We start from the raw sequence: 18725 nt of genomic DNA on the forward strand, positions 1-18725 counted from the left end.
AAGGACTTGCTAATTGGCCATAGTGAAGGTGAGTGGTAATAGAATCAGTGAGTAGCTAAAGGATATGAGGGAAAAAGTCAGAGAGAGACAGGTGGGAGAATGAGGCTGATGGGAACTTGATGGACTGAATGATCTCCCTCTGTGTTGTAAGGAAATGTGAATGCTTTTGGAGCAGGACTGAACAGTGCACATCCTGTAGTCTTCATTTCTATGTGGTTCATATGCACAGGTAAGATCCTGGTATTCATACAAGTGCTGTGTGCACACAAGGGATACAATTATGTTTAACAATTCTGTTGCATGATGCTTAAAATCTTGTGCAGTGCAACATACTAAAAATTAAATTTTGCAGGGACGAATTGAGACTTATCCAAAAAAAAACTACTGGTTGTAATATTTGCAAGTCATGGTTCAACTAAGTACTGAGCAAAGAGAGATGGACACTTTTGAACTGGCGTGTATTTCAGTTTTTGAATTCTTACTTTTTCATGCTTTAAAATTTTCCCTGTTTTTTGGGCTCTACTGTGAAAAAAGACCATGTGATTCACAAATAAGAATTCTCTGTTAAATTGATCAAAATCTTGGTTAGAATACTCATTTATGCGAACAAAGGGATGGGCGTGATTACTTTTACATGGCACTGTATATACGTTCATTGTATGGCCATAAAGCGATACGAGGCACAGCAGTGCCTGGACATAAGGCGACTGACAGGAAATAATAAAGTAGTGCTGGTGAGGGGGTGTGTTGGGATGTGTTAGTGGGTGGAGGTATTGATCACCCTTACTGTTTGGGGGGGAAAAACATTTTGGAGCCTGGTGGTTCTGGCGTGTAAACACGTAATCTGATGAGTGGGTCGAACAGCCCTTGAGTGGGGTGGGTGGGATCCTTCATTTATATATATATATATATATATATATATCCTTGATGGCCAGTAATCTGGTGCTGGCATGCATTAGGCAATTTTGACTACCAGTTGTAGAGCCTTCCAGTTTCCGTACCATTCAGTGATGTGGGATGTGAGGGTGTTCTCTACTGAGCATCTGTAGAAAGTCATGAGCTCTTTTCAGGCTCCTCAGAAAGTAGAGGTGTATTGACCTTTCCATTGTATAGGATGTATTAGTATATATTCATGTCATCAAATGAAACTAATCACATGAAATGTGTTCACCATCATCGACTTTAAAGGCCGATTCTGTTTAGTTGTTATGAAGATAATTTCCAGCTTGGTTTGTGGAAACAGACGATACCTCAGGATGACAGAACACAAACTGCCAGTGTGAGACTGGTTGCAAGTTGCAGCTCAGAAGTTAACAGTTTTGCATCCCAAGATCAATTTATTGTAAAATTAATTTACTTGTGACTGCACCTTTTAAGGTGTATCCCCGAAGTTGACGCTTCTTTGCTCAACATTCAGAAATAAATAGCAGAGCAGAGGAAACATCTCTTACAGCTTGATCACTGACTGAAAGGAGTATTGCTGCAAAAAGATTGATTGATCATAGTTGAATTTTGATGCCACTCTTATTTGATTATATTGTTGTAGCAAACACAAGACCCTTGCTTTGATCAAGGATGGTCGTGTCATTGGTGGTATCTGTTTCCGGATGTTTGCAACACAAGATTTCACAGAGATTGTGTTTTGTGCGGTGACTTCTAATGAACAAGTCAAGGTATGTGTGAAATTTAAAAATTACTATTTCTTTTATCAGCGTGAAATAGAATAAATGTTCTCTAATGCTAATGATAGATATTTTATGCTGACCGTGGAGCTGGGATCATTTAATTCACATTCTATTTGATCAATGCCCATTGCAGCAGAAACAAATGCCAACTGACTCATTGAGCCCATGCCAACTTCCTCCAGACAATCCAGTTTTAAATAGAAAGAGAATGGCCACTAATTTGCATGTATCAAAACTAATTGCCACTGTGTTGGCTACTAATTTAGAGAAATATCTTCATGATACAATGAATAGTCATGGTCCTAACACATATCCTTGCACATACCCCAGTGGTCAAGTGCTGACAATTAGAATACCGGTTGATTTACCTCCTCTGCTTCCAATCAGATCAATAATTTGTCTTCACCCAGTGGGTGAAATTTCCAAAAGGAATCACTGGATTAATATTTGGAAGCAAGATCTGCCCCCATCGCTGCCCTTACCCACTCCCATGCAAGACAAGAAGTAGTGAGACTCGCTCAGTACTTCATGCCCTCCAAGGTGTGATCAGATAATTTTGCAGAGAGTGGAAAATGAACTTTTGAATGGTCAGGTCAGAAGCTGACTGAGAAACTAAGCAAGCAGCAGTGCTAAAGAGAGGTGCAGGCTGGTGTAATTGTGCGACATTAAATTAATGAGCCACATTCTTTACCTCGTTATGCCATCTTTAAAAATAAGTTGTGAAATATATAATAGTGTGTAAGTTATGTTTCAGTACACAGGTAGTACAATGGCACTGTAAATTACTATTTTGCAAAAGAAGGACGTAATTTTGCTCTTTAGCAAATGATCAAATGTTTATTCTGCAGGGTTATGGAACTCATCTAATGAATCACCTCAAGGAATATCACATAAAACATAACATTCTAAACTTCCTCACTTATGCAGATGAATATGCAATTGGCTATTTTAAAAAACAGGTAGGTACTTTCATGATTTTTATATTTTCGGGGGATCTCAGTACAGTATTGTATATCTTGCAATATGCATTTTATGCATATATGATTATTCATGAAAAATCCATGTTTCAATAGGAGTTTTTAATTGTCTCATTTCTGTGCAATGTTACTCCAGTTTGCCATTTTTTAAATATTTATTTTTGCAGTATCATTAATTAAAATTACAATTACTTTTCAATGTCTCATAAACTATTAAGTGACAGTTTCACAGCAAACTTAATAAAACTGTGCCACTGTGGTGAACTTAACATCTGTCTCTTGCTCGGATTCTTTCTAGGGTCTTAAACTGAAAAGCAAGTGGGATCCTCATAATTGCATGTGGAGTTATTACTATTGGGCCAGGAAAGCAGACATGCTATCCCCACATCCTTTGAAATATTGTTGGCAGCAAATCCTTCCTGTAGCCCCATCAACTCCCCATCCCCAGCACGCTATCTTCTCTCATTCTTCATTCATCTGTTGCACTTGCCAAATGGCTGCTTGAGATTTATGCCACAGAATATTGTGGCAGCCTGGAAGTACCAAATCGGAATGAAGTTCCCGAGGAATATCTAGCCAGTCTATAGCTTGGTAATATGGCCCTACTGTCAAAATGGCTTAGGCTTTCCATGGACAACAAGATTTGGTGTTCTGCCTTTGGCCCATTCATTCCATGCCAGTTCAATGTCTTAAATATTTACCTTTCAGAGATATCGTATTTCAAACTTCCGGGCAGCTTTTTCTATGAACGGAAACTACAATTATTGCCATTTAGATAATCTTGGACAATTCCACAATGTGCTTTACAGAAGCATTTTGAACCAAGGACTGAAACTGAACTAGAAAACTGACAGTGAAGATCTTTCATCAGATGACCATTAGGTTAGCCAAAGAGAGGTGCCTCTTGGGAAGTGACTTAGAAGAAGAGGTGACCTCTAGGAAGTGAAAGGACATTGGCCTTGGCAGTTTTTTTAAAGGTGGAACAAATAGAAGTAGGGCAGATTGTAAGACCAGCATTGTAGTATCAAAATGTATTGGTGGTTTATGGGTAGGAGATGTTAGAGAGGGAAATGAAAACAAGAAAGAGAACTCTACAGAAGAGATGTTGCTGAATTATGACTGAAGATCATAGTGTAAATAGGGACACCAGAATTTTGGTTGACCTCAAGATTATGGAGAGTAGAACAAGTAATACTTTATAAATTTGAGGTCATATAAAACCCTGGTTGTCCTACCTTACACTGTCCAATTCGTCAGTAAAGTAACATGGAAATGTAATCCAAAATTCACCTTGGAACCAAGTATGACATGGAAGTTGCAAACTTTGCATTTCAAGACAAACAGGTGCCAGAGAGAGGAATAGAACTGGTGTTCGGGGTGGAATAGAGTTTGTGATAGGCACTAAAGGCAACAGCATTTGTCTTCCAAAACTGAGCAAAATTTCTGCTTGTCAAGTCAAGCAAATAGTCAGGCATCTTATGAATCAGAGAGTGGGGGAGATGAAAGCTGGAAAGGAGGAGTACAATTAGGTCAGCTAGGCCTTTAAGCTTGCTCTGCCCTTCAGTACAATTATGATTGGTCCCATCACCATTTTGTCGCCCTCTTCCCATACCCTCTGATGCCTTCTGTCTATCAGAAGCTTTCTTCCTCTTTCTTAAATATTTTCAGAAATTTGGCCTCATCGGCTTCCTGTGATAGAGAATTCCCTAGGTTTACCACCCTATTGCTGTGTAAAGAAATTTCTCCTCTCTCTCTTAACTGCCTCACCTAGTATCCTGAGGCTGTGACCTTCTGTTCCAAAACCTCAGGCAGAAAGGACATCCTCCCCACATGCAGCCAGTCTCACCTTGTCAGAATTCTGTATCAATATGATCCTCCCTCACTCTTCTGAACTCTAGTGAACGTAGGACTGGCCGACCCCTTCCCTCCTTATACAACAGTCCTGCATTCCAAGAATGAGTCTGCTGAACTTCCGCTGCCATCCCTCAATTGCAAGTATGTCCTTTCTTAGGTAAGGAGACCAATTAGACACTCATCACTCCTAGTGCGCTCTCACCAATATTCTGTATAATTATAATTAGATATCCTTGCCGCTGTACTCAACACCTTTTGCAGTGAAGGCCTTCGTAACTGCTTGCTGCATCTGCATGTTTGCTTTCGGTGACTGAGGTACAAGAATGGCCAGGTTCCGCTGTACATTAACATTTCCCGATCCAATCTGTCACCATTTAATTAATGCTGTGCCTTTCCTACTGAATTAGAGAGACCTCACATTTATCCACATTATATTCCACCTGCCATATATTTGCCTACTCATTCACCATGTCTAAATCACTTTGAAGTTTTTTTGTGTCCTCCTCACAGCTCAAAGTAAAATTTATTATCAGAGTACATACATGTCACCACATACAACCCTGAGAGTCTTTTTCTTGTGGGCATACTCAGCAAACCTATAGAACAGTAACTTTAAACAGGATCAATGAACAACAAACTATGCACGTGGAAGTATAAATAAATAGCAATAAATAACGATTATGAATAAAAGAGCATGAAATAACAAGAAGAAGAATCCTTAAAGTGAGACCATTGGTTGCGGGAACACCAGAAATAGAATGAGCGTAGTAAAATCCCAAACAAGAGAAAATCTGCAGAGGCTGGAAATCCAAGCAACACGCACAAAATGCTGGAGAAACTCAGCAGACCAGGCAGCATCTATGGAAAAGAGTAAAGAGTCAACATTTTGGGCCAAGACCATCCATCAGAACGGTTCCGATAAAGGGTCTCAGCCCGAATGTCAACTCTACTCTTTTCCATAGATGCTGCCTGGCCTGCCGAGTTCTAGCATTTTGTGTGTGTTGCATGAGTGTAGTTGTCCCCTTTTGTTCAAGAGCCTGATGGATGAGGGGTAGTAACTGCTCTTGAACCTGGTGGTGTGGGTCCTGAGGTACTTGTACCTTCTACCTGGTGGCAGCAGCGAAAAAAGAGTGTGACCTGGGTGGTGAGGATCTTTGCTTTTCTCTGGCAACATTTTATGTAGATGTGCTCAAAGTTGGGAGGCTTTACCCATGATGTACCGGGCCAAATCCACTACCTTTTGTAGGATTTTCCGCTCAAAGGCACTGATGTTCCCAATCCAGGTCATAATGCAGCCAGTCAACACACTTTCCACCACACATCTATAGAAATTTGCCAAGGGTTTTGATGACTTGCGGAATCTTCGCAGACACCTGAGGAAGTAGAGGTGCTGTTGTGCCTTCTTTGCAATTATGTTTATATGATGGGTCCAAGACAGGTTCTCTGAGATGGTGACATCCAGGAATTTAAAGTTAGAATCAGAATCAGGTTTATTATCACCGGCATGAGACGTGAAATTTGTTAACTTAGCAGCAGCAGTTTAATGCAATACATAATCTAGCAGAGAGAAAAAAAATAAAATAAAAATAATAATAATGAAAAATAAGTAAATCAGTTACGGTATACGTATATTGAATAGATTTTTTTAAACATGCAAAAATAGAAATACTGTATATTTAAAAAAGAGTGAGGTGGTGTCCAAAGATCCATTTAGCAATCTGATGGCAGAGGGAAAGAAGCTGTTCCTGAATCGCTGAGTGTGTGCCGTCTGTACCTCCTACCTGATGGTAACAGTGAGAAAAGGGCATGCCCTGGGTGCTGGAGGTCCTTAATAATGGATGCTGTCTTTCTGAGACTCCGCTCCCTGAAGATGTCCTGGGTACTCAAGATGGAGCTGACTAGATTTACAACTTTCTGCAGTTTCTTTCAGTCCTGTGCAGTAGCCCCTCCATACCAGACAGTGATGCAGCCTGTCAGAACGCTCTCCACGGTACATCTATAGAAGTTTTTGAGTGTATTTGTTGACGTGCCAAATCTCTTCAAACTCCTAATAAAGTATAGCCACTGTCTTTGCCTTCTATATAACTACATTGATATGTTGGGACCAGGTTAGATCCTCAGAAATCTTGACATGCAGGAACTTGAAACTGCTCACTCTCTCCACTTCTGATCCCTCTATGAGGATTGGTATGTGTTCCTTCGTCTTACCCTTCCTGAAGTCCACAATCAGCTCTTTCATCTTACTGACATTGAGTGCCAGGTTATTGCTGCAGCACCACCCACTAGTTGGCATATTTCACTCCTGACCCTTTCCACCTCTGATCCTCCAATGAGTATTGGTTCGTGGAATTCTGGTTTCCTTCTCTTGAAGTCGACAATAAATTCCTTGGTCTTACTGACATTGAGTGAGAGGTTGTTGTTATTACACCATTCAATGCTGATTCATCACCACCTTTGATACGGTCCACAACAGTGGTGTCATCAGCAAATTCCCAATTCAATTTGTGTTCTTTGCAAACTTAGAAATATCATATTTTGCTCCTTCATCCCATCATTGATGTATGTTTTGATTAGCTGGGGCCGGAGAACTGATCCTGAGTACCACAGTAGTCATTACCTGATACCCTGAGAAAGTCCTACTGAGTCCCAATCTCTGTTCCTTGTCTATCAACCAATTTTCTATCCAACGCTCAGTAAGAAATGAAGAGAGGTGATAATTAGATAGAAGTGAGTGATGTTAGCTGCAACATGGATTCTGATGCCAAATCTTAAAACGGGTTCCCAACCTGGGGTCCACATGTTTAATAGTATTGGTCCATGGCATTAAAAAATGATGGAAACCCCTGCCTTAAAGTGATCTACAACAGAGTAATATGTGAAGGAAAAATAGGTCGGGTTAAACAGTGGTTTAGAGGCAGGAAATGAAGACTTTGTGGGTAAGCCAGCTGGCCATGATGGAAGAGCATTATGTAGTCAAACGCATCAAAAACTGCAGCAGAATGAGCAGAGAATCTTTGATCTCAGTTAGGCAGAATCTTATTCTTGGTTTTCATCAGATCTATTTCACCACTGTGGCAGGTATGGGAAGTTGGTCAGAAGGATTTAAAAGGGGGTTTGTGGGTATGATTTCTTTGTGTGTGGGAGGCTAAAATTTCAGTGATCATTTTGCAAAGTAAAGCAAGGTTGAAAATGATTAAGGTTGTTCGCTAAAATTAGAAAGGAAATTTAAAACTGTGGTCGTACTTAAAGATGTAACACTTGTGCTGAAATTAATTAATTTAAGGGTGAGAATCTGGTATAGAAATACATCCTAGAAAATGTATTAGGATAAGAAAGGAGTTTACATTGCAATAAAATTCTCACACCTTCTATCTTCTATGAGCAGCCTCTCGACATTGAGGGTGACTTGTTTCCAAAACAGTTCTGTGGGTTTTGAGGAGTTTGATAAACCACAGGGACCACAAATTCCACCAGAGTTGGGGAGGAATTGTTTGATGAGAAGGGAGTTGGGGTAGTTTGTGAAGTGGTACCTCGCATCTGCTGCATGTACTGAGCTTTAGTTTGCTCCCTCCAATCCCAGATTCCAACTCATTTTATCTGGTCATAGGGTTCCCAAAGTTGCGTTAGCTATGTTAAATTTTTTTTGTTCAGGAAAAGCTTTGACAAAACCTTTAACTTGATTCCTCTGTACACCTGGTAATCTCTTACCATAGTGGAGCTCAAAGTAAAGGATACATTTCTGCAGTGTGGTGGAAGGCAGATAAATAATGTGGTCTGCCCAATATAACTGTTGAGGTGTAACATTGGTCTCAGTGCTGGAGACACTGGAACGGGAGAAAGTGTTGACATTGATTTACTTACTCTGGCAGTAGATGTGAAGGATTCATTGGTTTCTTTCTGTGCTTTGAGGTTCCTGCTTTAGATGGTCCATGACTCAGAACCATATAAGGGCAGGGGGTTGGGGGTGATCACTGATGCTTGGTAGAGAATGATTTTGTGTTGAGTTTGAGGTCCTATTGTTGAACTTTTGTTCAGGTTGCTAGTAACTGAAGGCTAGCACACTGAGGCAGCGATACATTTTATTGTCATTGTCAGCCTTTATTAAGAGCTGGTTTCCAAAATATAGGAAACGGTCCACATTTTCTAGAGTCTTGTGATAAGCTTATATTGCTGGAGAGTAGGTTGTATAGCAGGAACTGGTGGGAAGAGAATTCATGTTGTGTGGAAGTAAAATTCAAGGGCCCATCTCCTTGAATGCTTTGATGGTAACCTGAGTCTCAGCCTTCAGATAAGCATGTGCAAGGATTGTCAATGTACAGCAGTTAAATGACTGGGGTTGGAGTGACCTTAGTTCTAGATTACAGATGATGGTTTAACGGCTTCCCATGGTTCTGTAGGTTAGCTCCATTTCATCATGAGATTTGTTGGTGTTGAGGAGCAACACTACAGTTAGCAGGATTTGGAAAAGTATTGGAACAATAACACATCAAAGAAAATAGAGCTGTAGTTTCACTGATTCCTAGAACAATTGATTATGATTCTGCTATTAAAAACAGAAAATACTGGAAATATTCAGTAGATAAGAATTAATGTTTTAAGTTCAAGCAGAACTTGAACTGTTAGATCAGTTTTCTCTATTTCTATCCAGATTTGCACCATCTATAGGAGTTTGCTTATGGATTGTATTATTAATTATGTGAATATAAAGGTTGAAATAGTATGCCATGCAAAATGTAACTTTTGTACCATTAGGTTGAAGAGGTATTTACTTTCTACTTTCAGTTTGATTTTCAGAACAAAATACTCTGCACTTTATTAAATTCAACGGGTCATTTTTATAAATGGACATACTAATTAACTGTTGCACGCTGCAAGTGCTTCACTGGGCACCATAGTTAATCACCACTTATGAATGAGAGCTCTGATAGCATGCAAAATTCATTTTTGACTAACCCAATGTGGATTCAATACAATTTAGCTCAAAATATCTGAAGTAAATGCAATTGTAATTTTCAGATATCTTACAATTGCTGAGGGTATGTAAATCTTGTTGTCTGATATTGTATACATGATCATTTAAAATTAAACAACTGGAAGTAAGTTCCAATTAATTTAATTATTTTACATCTGAGCAACTGATGTGTATTGTTAATCTTTAATAGAGTGTATGATTAGTACAGATTTGGAAAAGGTTGAAATTTTTAGAAGTGGTTCTCAGCTTAATCGCTTTTGTTATATTGCTTACATTTTGTATTTTGAAGTATATATTTCTGACTGAACAACCTTGCAACAATAATTTCCTTCTGGGTAAATGAAGTTTTATCTTTTGAGAATTTATTTTCCATTTAGTTTTGTAAAATGATTACAGAACAAAACTGAGATTCTGAATTGTTTCAGGGATTCTCAAAGGATATAAAAGTTCCAAAAGTGAAGTATGTTGGTTACATTAAAGACTATGAAGGTGCCACTCTGATGGGGTGTGAGCTAAATCCACGGATCCCATACACTGAGTTCTCTGTGATCATAAAGAAACAGAAGGAGGTGAATGCTTTCTATACCTTGCTGATGTTTCATTTTCCAGTGTTTCTTTCAACTGTGCTTAAGACTGGAAGTCAAGTTAGCAAGTTTACTTCCTAGATACAAGCCTTTATTTTTGAATGAAACTAGATCTAATTAGTGTTTGCACTATTGCTTTCTGCTAAGTAAAATTAAATCTACAAATAAGGAAAATATATCTTTCAATGGATAAAAGCAAAGTCTGAATAGCAAATGTTACTTTTAGCAAAATTGATTATATGCAGATAACTGATAGAGCAGAAATAATTTATCAATAATATACCAATGTTTCATGTTTCTATTCTGTCTGTTCTGAGACTCAGTCTGTTGCAGTGATGTTTCTGAAAACTCAAAAGTATAGAGTAAATTTATTATCAAAGTACATATACGTCACCATATGCAACCCTGAGATTAATTTTCTTACGAGCATACACAATAAATCCATAATAAAATCAATGAAAGACCGCACCAGCTGGGCATTCAACCAGTGTGTAAAAGACAACAAACTGCAAATCAAAAAGAAAGTAATAATATTAAATAAATAAGGAATAAGTATTGAGAACACGAGATGCAGACTCCTCTGTTCTCAAATAAGATATTCCCTTAAGATACTTGAACCATGTATCTTGTTTTTAACTCTTTCCTTCCATTTCAACTAATGTCATCCCCCCAGTAATTATCTATACTTTGCTTTCACCAGCAGCAGGACACAGGCATTTTCCAACTGACGAGATTGTGTGTCAGGCAATTTAATCCTTACTTTTCTCTTAGTGATTAATATTTCTGTTGTCTTGTTTCCTACCTCTTCCTCATTTCTCTATGCCCTACAATTCAGTTTAAATTCCAGTTAAGTGCAACACCTATAGTATTGGCTTGCCTTTAGATTTATAGATCGGCTGTATACGAGCTGCAGTTTATTTTTAATGTTTTCATATTATTTCTTCATTGTTGAATGTTTCAGTTAACGGATTTATGTGGTCTATTGGGCATAGTAAATGAAACGTCTTTCCAAGCTAGTTCTCATCCCTAATTATTCCATACTCTCTTTTGCCTTAAGATTATAAAAAAATTGATAGAAAGAAAACAGGCACAGATTCGCAAAGTGTATCCAGGACTCTCCTGCTTCAAAGAGGGAGTGCGACAAATCCCCATTGAAAGTATACCTGGAATAAGTAAGCAAACTAGCACAGGTTTGAAGTGTTTTGGCTACTCTTTGTAATAAAGCTAGAATGTGTTACCCAATGCCAATTTCAAAATTAAACATGATTTCAGTGGACAAGAGCTGATGTGATTTAATTTATCAACAGAGGAATCTGGTTGGAAACCTAGCGGAAAAGAAAGAGGGTAAGTCTGTTTAAAAAAAAATAACTGTAACTACAGCAGGAGAACTTTTAAATAAATTGGGAAAGCGTGAGATGAGGAACTGCTGCGTACTTGTTCTTGCAGAAACGTGGCTTCCAGGACAACATCCCATGCGCCATCAATCTTCAAGCCATGCCACTCAGGGACTTGTGTTAATAGTATTTTTTGTGACTGTATGTGCTATCATAACTATATGTGCTGTGTGTGACTGTATGTACTGTGTTTTGCACCTTGGTCCTGGAGGAATGCTATTTTGTTTAGCCGTATAAATGTATATGGTTGAATTCAATTTGAACTAAGGATAAACTAATATTTCCTGTGTTGATCACCAATAAGAGAAAGCCAGTATCTCTGTGTCCTGTATAAATACTAGTTCTTTGTCATCCCCTCTTCTCCTGTCCAGTCACTCACTCACTTGAAATTTGAGAGATCATGTAAAAAGCTGACATTCTGGTCAACCCACAAGTGTTAATGATTACCCATAGCCACTGGAATAACCACATAAGTATAAAAACCACAGGAGCAATGCAGAGGATGGGTATTCTGTAGTGAACACTTCACTGTTTGACTCTAAAACTTTTCCATCACATCTAAGGAAGGAATTCGATAGAAAACCTCCAACTTGCTCTTTAGGCTGTATCTGCAACAATACATTTTAGTGGCACTGGATAGGTTAAAGAAATCATTGAAAAACACCCTTTCACCATACTGAAAGTTGCAGTTACAAAATGTACTTTCTACACATTGAATTGCAGCAAGTTACTTGGAGTAGCCCCTAAATTCACCCACAACCTCTGCCAGTTAAAGTGATGAAAACACAAATAGTCACAGCACAGAAACCATGCTCTTAGCCCATCAATCCCACACCCTTCACTTGCCTGGTTGAGTGTGGGCTCTCTCAGCCCACATGATCACACAGAGAACATAGAAACTCTACTGAGGTAACACTCGATTGGGAGGTAACCAGGATTGAGTCTGGATTGCTGGAGTTTTAAGGTAGCAGCTGTATTAACTATAGCACTGTGGCACCCAAATATTCCCTTGATCCTGGCTGTCGACCCTGTCCTACCCACTCTGCTGCTGTACTCCTCATTGAAAGTAGCAGTGGAAAAATTAAATGCATATCTCTGCCTCCATATGGAGACAAATATATTAGGACACCATATGTACAAGTTTATATTCTGGACACAGAAAATCCTAACTTGGGCATAGATTACCATTCTTCTGTATAGCAGAATCAAAATCCTCTAACTCTACACTTGCCAATATTGATATATACCATTAGTTTAAGACCAGTTCGAGGCACACTCCCACCTTTTCAGGGACTTGTTGTTTGGCCAATAATGCCTGTATCCCAATTATTACTTCATTAAGTGTTTGCTTCACCTTCAACATCCTTCATTTTTTCTGGACCCTAGATCTGGGTTCCCAACTTTTTTATGCCATTATCCCAGGAATCTGTGGACCCCAGGTTTGGAACCTCTGCCCTAGATTCTGACACTGCTATGTGCATTTCTCCATCGATGCCTTCTGTGTTGCTGAGTTTTTGGTGTAATGAACTGGTTACAGTAAACACTTAAAAGTTGAGTCCAGTATATAGACAAATTAAATTGAAAATCACTAAATTATAGAATTGTTATAAGTCAAAAGGAAGCAATTTGATCCATTGAAACTATGCCAGCTTCTGGTAGGTAATCCCATCAATCCCATTCTTCTACTCTCTCTAACTCTACCCTTTCGAAGGCACTGATTTCATTTTGTTTACACGACTCCCACAGACCATTTCAGATCCATTCTTAACCTCAGCTTTAAAATCTGATAATCATTGGTTCCTTAGCATTATCTCACTGACAAAGGACCCACAAGGCCTATTTCACTCTCCAAAACCAGATCCAACATGGCTTCTTTCTTGTTTGATTGGAAACCTTTTTAATCAGAATCGGGTTTGTTATCACTGACATATATCAAGAAAATTGTTTTTTTGGAAGCAGTACAACACAAGGTATAAGGAATTACTATAGGCTGCTGTTGTGACTGACTAAAACTGTGTAACATGGGCACCGTAACTGGGAAATATCAATGTCTATTCACACGGGGAACTTACAGGAGAGAGAATCCAAGAGAATCTCACTCTCTTGACTTCGTGTTTCCTGTGGTGGACAGTCTAAAACCAGAGGACACTGCCTCAGAATCAAGGGCCATCCTTTTAGAATTGAGATAAGGAGGAATTTCTTTAGCCAGAGATTGGTGAATCTGTGAAATTCTTTGCCACAAGCAGCTATGGAAGCCAAGTCTTTATGTATATTTAAGGCAGATGTTGATAGATTCTCGGTTGGTCAGGGCATGAAGAAGTATGGGGAGGAGGCAGGAGATTGGGAGGAAAACTGGATCAGCCATGATGAAATGGCAGAGCAGACTCAATAGGCCAAATGGCCCAATTCTGCTCCTATCTCTTATGGCATTATGTTTAAACTTCTTCAACACAACAAAAACAACAGTTTCATTTGCTATAATCACCTATTTACCTTCAACATTTTGAACACAGTCAGGTAAATTTGCAGATTTATAATGATAGCACATACCACTTAGCAGCACCTCTTTGGATATTCAACACTGGTGTCTGTCCCAAAACCAAAACATATTCCTTTTGTTAGTGTTGAGGGATGGCACCATGAATATATTGTACAACTGGGGTGGCACAGCAGTGTAGTGGTTAGCACATCGCTTTACAGCACCAGCAACCTGGGTTCAATTCCCACCGATGTCTGTAAGGAGCTTGTACTCTTTTCCCCGTGAACCTTGTGGGTTTTGTCTGCTTTCCTCCCACAGTCCAATGATGTACCAGTTGATAGGTTAATCAGTCATTGTAAATTGTCCTGTGATTTGGTTAGGGTTAAATTGGGGGTTGCTGGGTGGCACGGCTTGAAGGGCCTGTTCCACAGTGTACCTCTCTCAATAAGTAATAAAAAGTAAATAAACTAACCAGAAGGTTGAGACAAAACAGAACTTGTCCTGCAACCGTGCACCAAGTAGCAAGGATACACCTCAGCAACGAGCAGAAAGCTGGATAATTAGCAGGTTGTCTTCCCCTATGTAGTTTCAATGGGACAGAATCAGAATATCCTGTTAAATTGTATACAGGTTTTATTTCTTGTAAAACTGGTTCTTATGTAATCCATAATTATGCTATCCATAATGTTGTAACTCCAGAATGGTCCAGAACAGTTACAGTCAAACAAATAAATAAATAACTAGTACAAAAAAGGAATAGTGAAGTTGAGTGTGGGTGTCCAGGCTCCTGGTACCCTCTCCGTGTTAGTAGTAATGAGCAGAGGGCATGACCTAGATAGTGAGTGTCCTGACTGATTGATGCCTCTGCCTTGAGGCACCGCCTCTTAAAGACGTTCCCGATTGTGGGGAGGGTTGTCTGTGACGGAGCTGGCTGTGTCTACAACCCTCTGCTGCCTCTTTCTTTGGAGACTCCATACCAGGCACTGATGCAAGCAATCAGAATGCTCTCCACTGAAAATCTGTAGAAACTTGCAAGAGTCTTTGGTAACGTACTGAATCTCCTCATTCATTGATGGGATCTGGGTACTGCTGACAATGTCAGCATTTATTGCCCATCCCAAAATTCCCATGAAAGGCAGATGGTGAGCCGCTTTCTTGAAGTTCTGCAGTCTGTCCTGCCTTAGTCAGACAATGCTATTGAATAGAGAGTTCTAGGACTTGGATCTTGCATTGAAGGACCAGCAATCGAGTTCCAAGTCAAAATGACATTATGTTTGGAGAAGAATCTTCAGGTAATGGTTTTTCCTGCGTGCCCACCGGCTATGTCCTTCTTGCTGTTACTGGTCACAGGTTGGGACTAGCCTGGGCAAGTCAGTGCACTGCATTTTGTAACTGCTGTACACTATGACCGCTGGTGGTGGGAAATCAGTGTTTAGGATACTAGATGGGCCACCAGTCAAGTAGTTTGCTCTTTCCCGGATGTTGTACAGCTGCTTAATAGAGGTTTAAGTTGTATTCATTAAGGCAAACAGAGTATCTCATTATACCCCTAACGTGTGCCTTGGAGATGATGGGTGTGGGGAGGTGAGTCATTTGTTGCAGGATGCTCAGCCTGCAAAGCTGGTGTTGTAGCCACAATATTTATAAGAGTAGATGAGCTGAGGTTCTGATAATTGGAGATGTGTTGTGGTTGATGGTGCAGGACTCAGAAATGCTAATGCTAGCGAGTTTCAAATATGTGGTTAGACTGTCTCTTGCTTCTGCTGGCACTGCTGTGTCGAATGACATTTGCCACTTATTAGCCCATGAATGATGTCTGGTTCCTGCCACGTGTAGAAATGGACTGTTTCATTTGCTGAGGTGCTGCAACATCATGCATCCAAGTGCAAACGTCCCCAGTCCTGATCTTAAGATGGTACAAAGGCAGTACAAGGAACATCAGATTTGTCATATCAAAAGAGATAAAACAGTCTGCTTTTACACTTCTTGAATTGGGAAGAATGAGACCCTAAAGACTTGAAAGAGTAGACATTGAGCTGGTACAGAGTTGGCCGCCTAGAAGTAGGGGCCACCTGACTGTGTTTAACTGAGTGTGGCACCAATGTGTCATAATGGCCACTTACCAAAGGGGAAACAGTCCTCCGGTTGAACTCATACTACCTCTAATGAAAAATAGTCATAGTGTCTTACAACATGGAAAGATGCCATTTGGCCCAACTGGTCCATGCCGACCAAAATTCCTATTTAAGCTAGTCCCATTTGTCCTTGTTTCTTCTATATCTCTCAGAACCTTTGCTATGTACCTGTCCAAATTTCTTTTAAATGTTATTAATGTAGTTAGCTCAACCACTTCTTCTGACTGCTGATTTCACCCTTTGGTTCCTAGTAAATCTCTCCTCTCTCATCCTGAACATATGTCCCCTTGTTCTTGATTTCCCAAACCTGAGAATAAGACTATTTGCATTCACCCTATCAACGATTGACATAATTTTATACACTTCTACAATACACCCACTCTTTCTCCTACATTCCGAGGAATAAAATCCCAACCTATTCAATCCTTCTCTATAACCCACTCTATCAAGTTCTGGCAACATCTTCTCAGCACTCTTTCCAGCTTAATGGCATCTTTCCTATAGTAGGTTGACCAACTGTAGCATAGGGTCCCAATTTCGCTAGTCAGTTCCATGTCTGATGAAGGCCAGCATGCCAGGAGCTGCCTTCACCACTCTGTCTACCCCTGGCGCCACTTACAGGGAATCATCTACTCATACTCCTAGGTCTCTCCGTACCGCTCTCCTCAGGAATTCACACTGTTCGCTGTGAAAGTCGTACCCTGGTGTGTCTTCACAGAGTACATTATCTTGTTCTTATCTGAATTAATTTGCTATTCTTTAGTTCTTTTACCCAGCTAGTCAAGGTCCTTCTGAAATTCGTAACAACCATATTTACTGTCAATGACGTTACCTATTTTAGTGTCATCTGCAAATTGACTAAGTATACCTTGTATATACTGTTCATCCAACTCATTGATATAGATGACAAACAACAATAGGCCTAACATTGACCCCTATGATACCACTAGCCACGGTCCTCCAGTCAAAAAAATCAGCCTTTCACTGTCATGCTCTGCTTCCTACCATCAAGACGACAGTTAGTTAGCCTTCCATAGGTCCCATGCAATGTAACTTTCAAAAGCAGCCTAACATGCAGATCCTTATCAAAGGACTTAATGAAGTCCCTATAGACTAGACCACATCTATTAATTTGCCCTCATTGACTACCCAAAATACTCAGTCTAATTTGTGAGGCATGATCTCCCATGCATAAAGCCATACTGATTATACCTAATCAAACCCTATCTTTCCAAATGCAGACATATCTTTTCCCTCCGAACCCCCTCTAGTGATTTACCTAACACAGATGTTAGGCTTGTTGTGCTTGTCACATTTCAATCACCCCAGTCCCAAATCACCCTTTCCTGATTTCCTCAGGGTATTGGCCTAAGCCAGCCCATCTTCAGCCACTTCGCCAGTGGCATGATGTCTTTGATGACTGAGCAACTCATCAACTGAAACAGAAATTTCAGGATGTTGATAGTGGGCTTTTCATCAATGGTTATGCAGTAGAGTGTCAGAGGTAATTCAGAACCTGTCCATGCCAACCCCTGTCAGTCAGGCTGTACAGATCATGTGCAAGTATGGATGGATATTAATTATAGCCAATGCCGGCACCATGAGGGAAATTTCTAATGCTCCTAAAGGCAACAGGTCAGTAAGAATAATGTATTATACAAAGCAAAAACAAAATGTTTTCAAACTATTTTGATGCCTAAATCTCTATAGCAAGACCTAGACAGCATTCAGGTCTGGCTGGTAAGTGGTAAGTTGCATCTGTGGCACACAGGTGCCAGGCATTTACCATCTCCAGCTGTTACTGCCACCTCTGAAATTCAATGGCTTTGCCATCATTGTCCCTACACCATCACTCATTATTGACCAGAATCGTGGAAATCATAGAACTACAAGAAGTTAGGTCAGAAGCTACATAAGATTTGATGCAACATCCAAGGCTTATCTGATGACTTCCTAAGACTTTCACGTGATGGAATTCTCTCTCTCCAATGCACTGATAACACAGAGTGAATGTTCACTGTATGCCACACATGAACATTCAGTGCTGTGTCCTGGATGATATTGACCTTCTTGAGTGCTGTTGGAGATGCATTCCTCAGGACAGGTGGTTATTATCCTATCAGATTCCTGAGCTTTGTGTTGTACATGTTAGAATGAATAGGTAGTCAGGAAATATGCCACCGTTCAGATAACCTGTTTATGTAACTAGTCCTTTTAAGTTTCCGGACAATTTCAGGATATTCATGGTGAGCACTTCCCCAATTTTTATGCCATTTAGTGTCAAGTGTAAGTTGGAATCTCAATGTCAGTCAAGTTGTTCAGTGTCAGTGCAATTAGGGATGAATATTAATTATAGGCAATGACTGCATTATGAGGAAAGTTTCTAATGATCCTAGGGCATCAATTCAGTAAAAATAACGTTTTACTAAAGGAGAAAAAAATTGTTATCTAACTATCTTGACATTTCAATTTGTTTAGTTTCACTGCAGAGAATTTAAGCACTTGAATTAGGAGATTATCCACTGTAGTGCTTTTTTTAAAAAAGCATAACAATATCAAAATATTGCCAAGAGAATAAACAAGAATACAACTCCAGCCAGTTTTGCTATTCATTCATATTATTTCTGAACTTTGTTTAAATGCAC

At 39.6% G+C, this 18725-nt stretch overlaps 1 protein-coding gene across 4 annotated transcripts in view; it reads left to right on the plus strand.

The window, feature by feature from the left end:
• The window catches only part of kat2b (K(lysine) acetyltransferase 2B), an 80737-nt gene that overhangs the window by 54101 nt on the left and 7911 nt on the right, over positions 1 to 18725 (plus strand). Inside the window, exons 11-16 of one of the 4 annotated variants that reach the window (XM_073054446.1) lie at positions 152 to 229; positions 1547 to 1673; positions 2534 to 2644; positions 9914 to 10057; positions 11130 to 11262; positions 11380 to 11416. In XM_073054446.1, the coding sequence (XP_072910547.1) occupies positions 152 to 229; positions 1547 to 1673; positions 2534 to 2644; positions 9914 to 10057; positions 11130 to 11262; positions 11380 to 11416 (630 nt within the window). The remainder of the gene's footprint in view (positions 1 to 151; positions 230 to 1546; positions 1674 to 2533; positions 2645 to 9913; positions 10058 to 11129; positions 11263 to 11379; positions 11417 to 18725) is intronic. The other 3 variants (XM_073054445.1, XM_073054447.1, XM_073054448.1) reach the window with 3 other exon arrangements.

This window comes from Hemitrygon akajei, chromosome 8 (assembly GCF_048418815.1).
Source record: "Hemitrygon akajei chromosome 8, sHemAka1.3, whole genome shotgun sequence".
Classification (NCBI taxonomy): Eukaryota; Metazoa; Chordata; class Chondrichthyes; order Myliobatiformes; family Dasyatidae; genus Hemitrygon; species Hemitrygon akajei.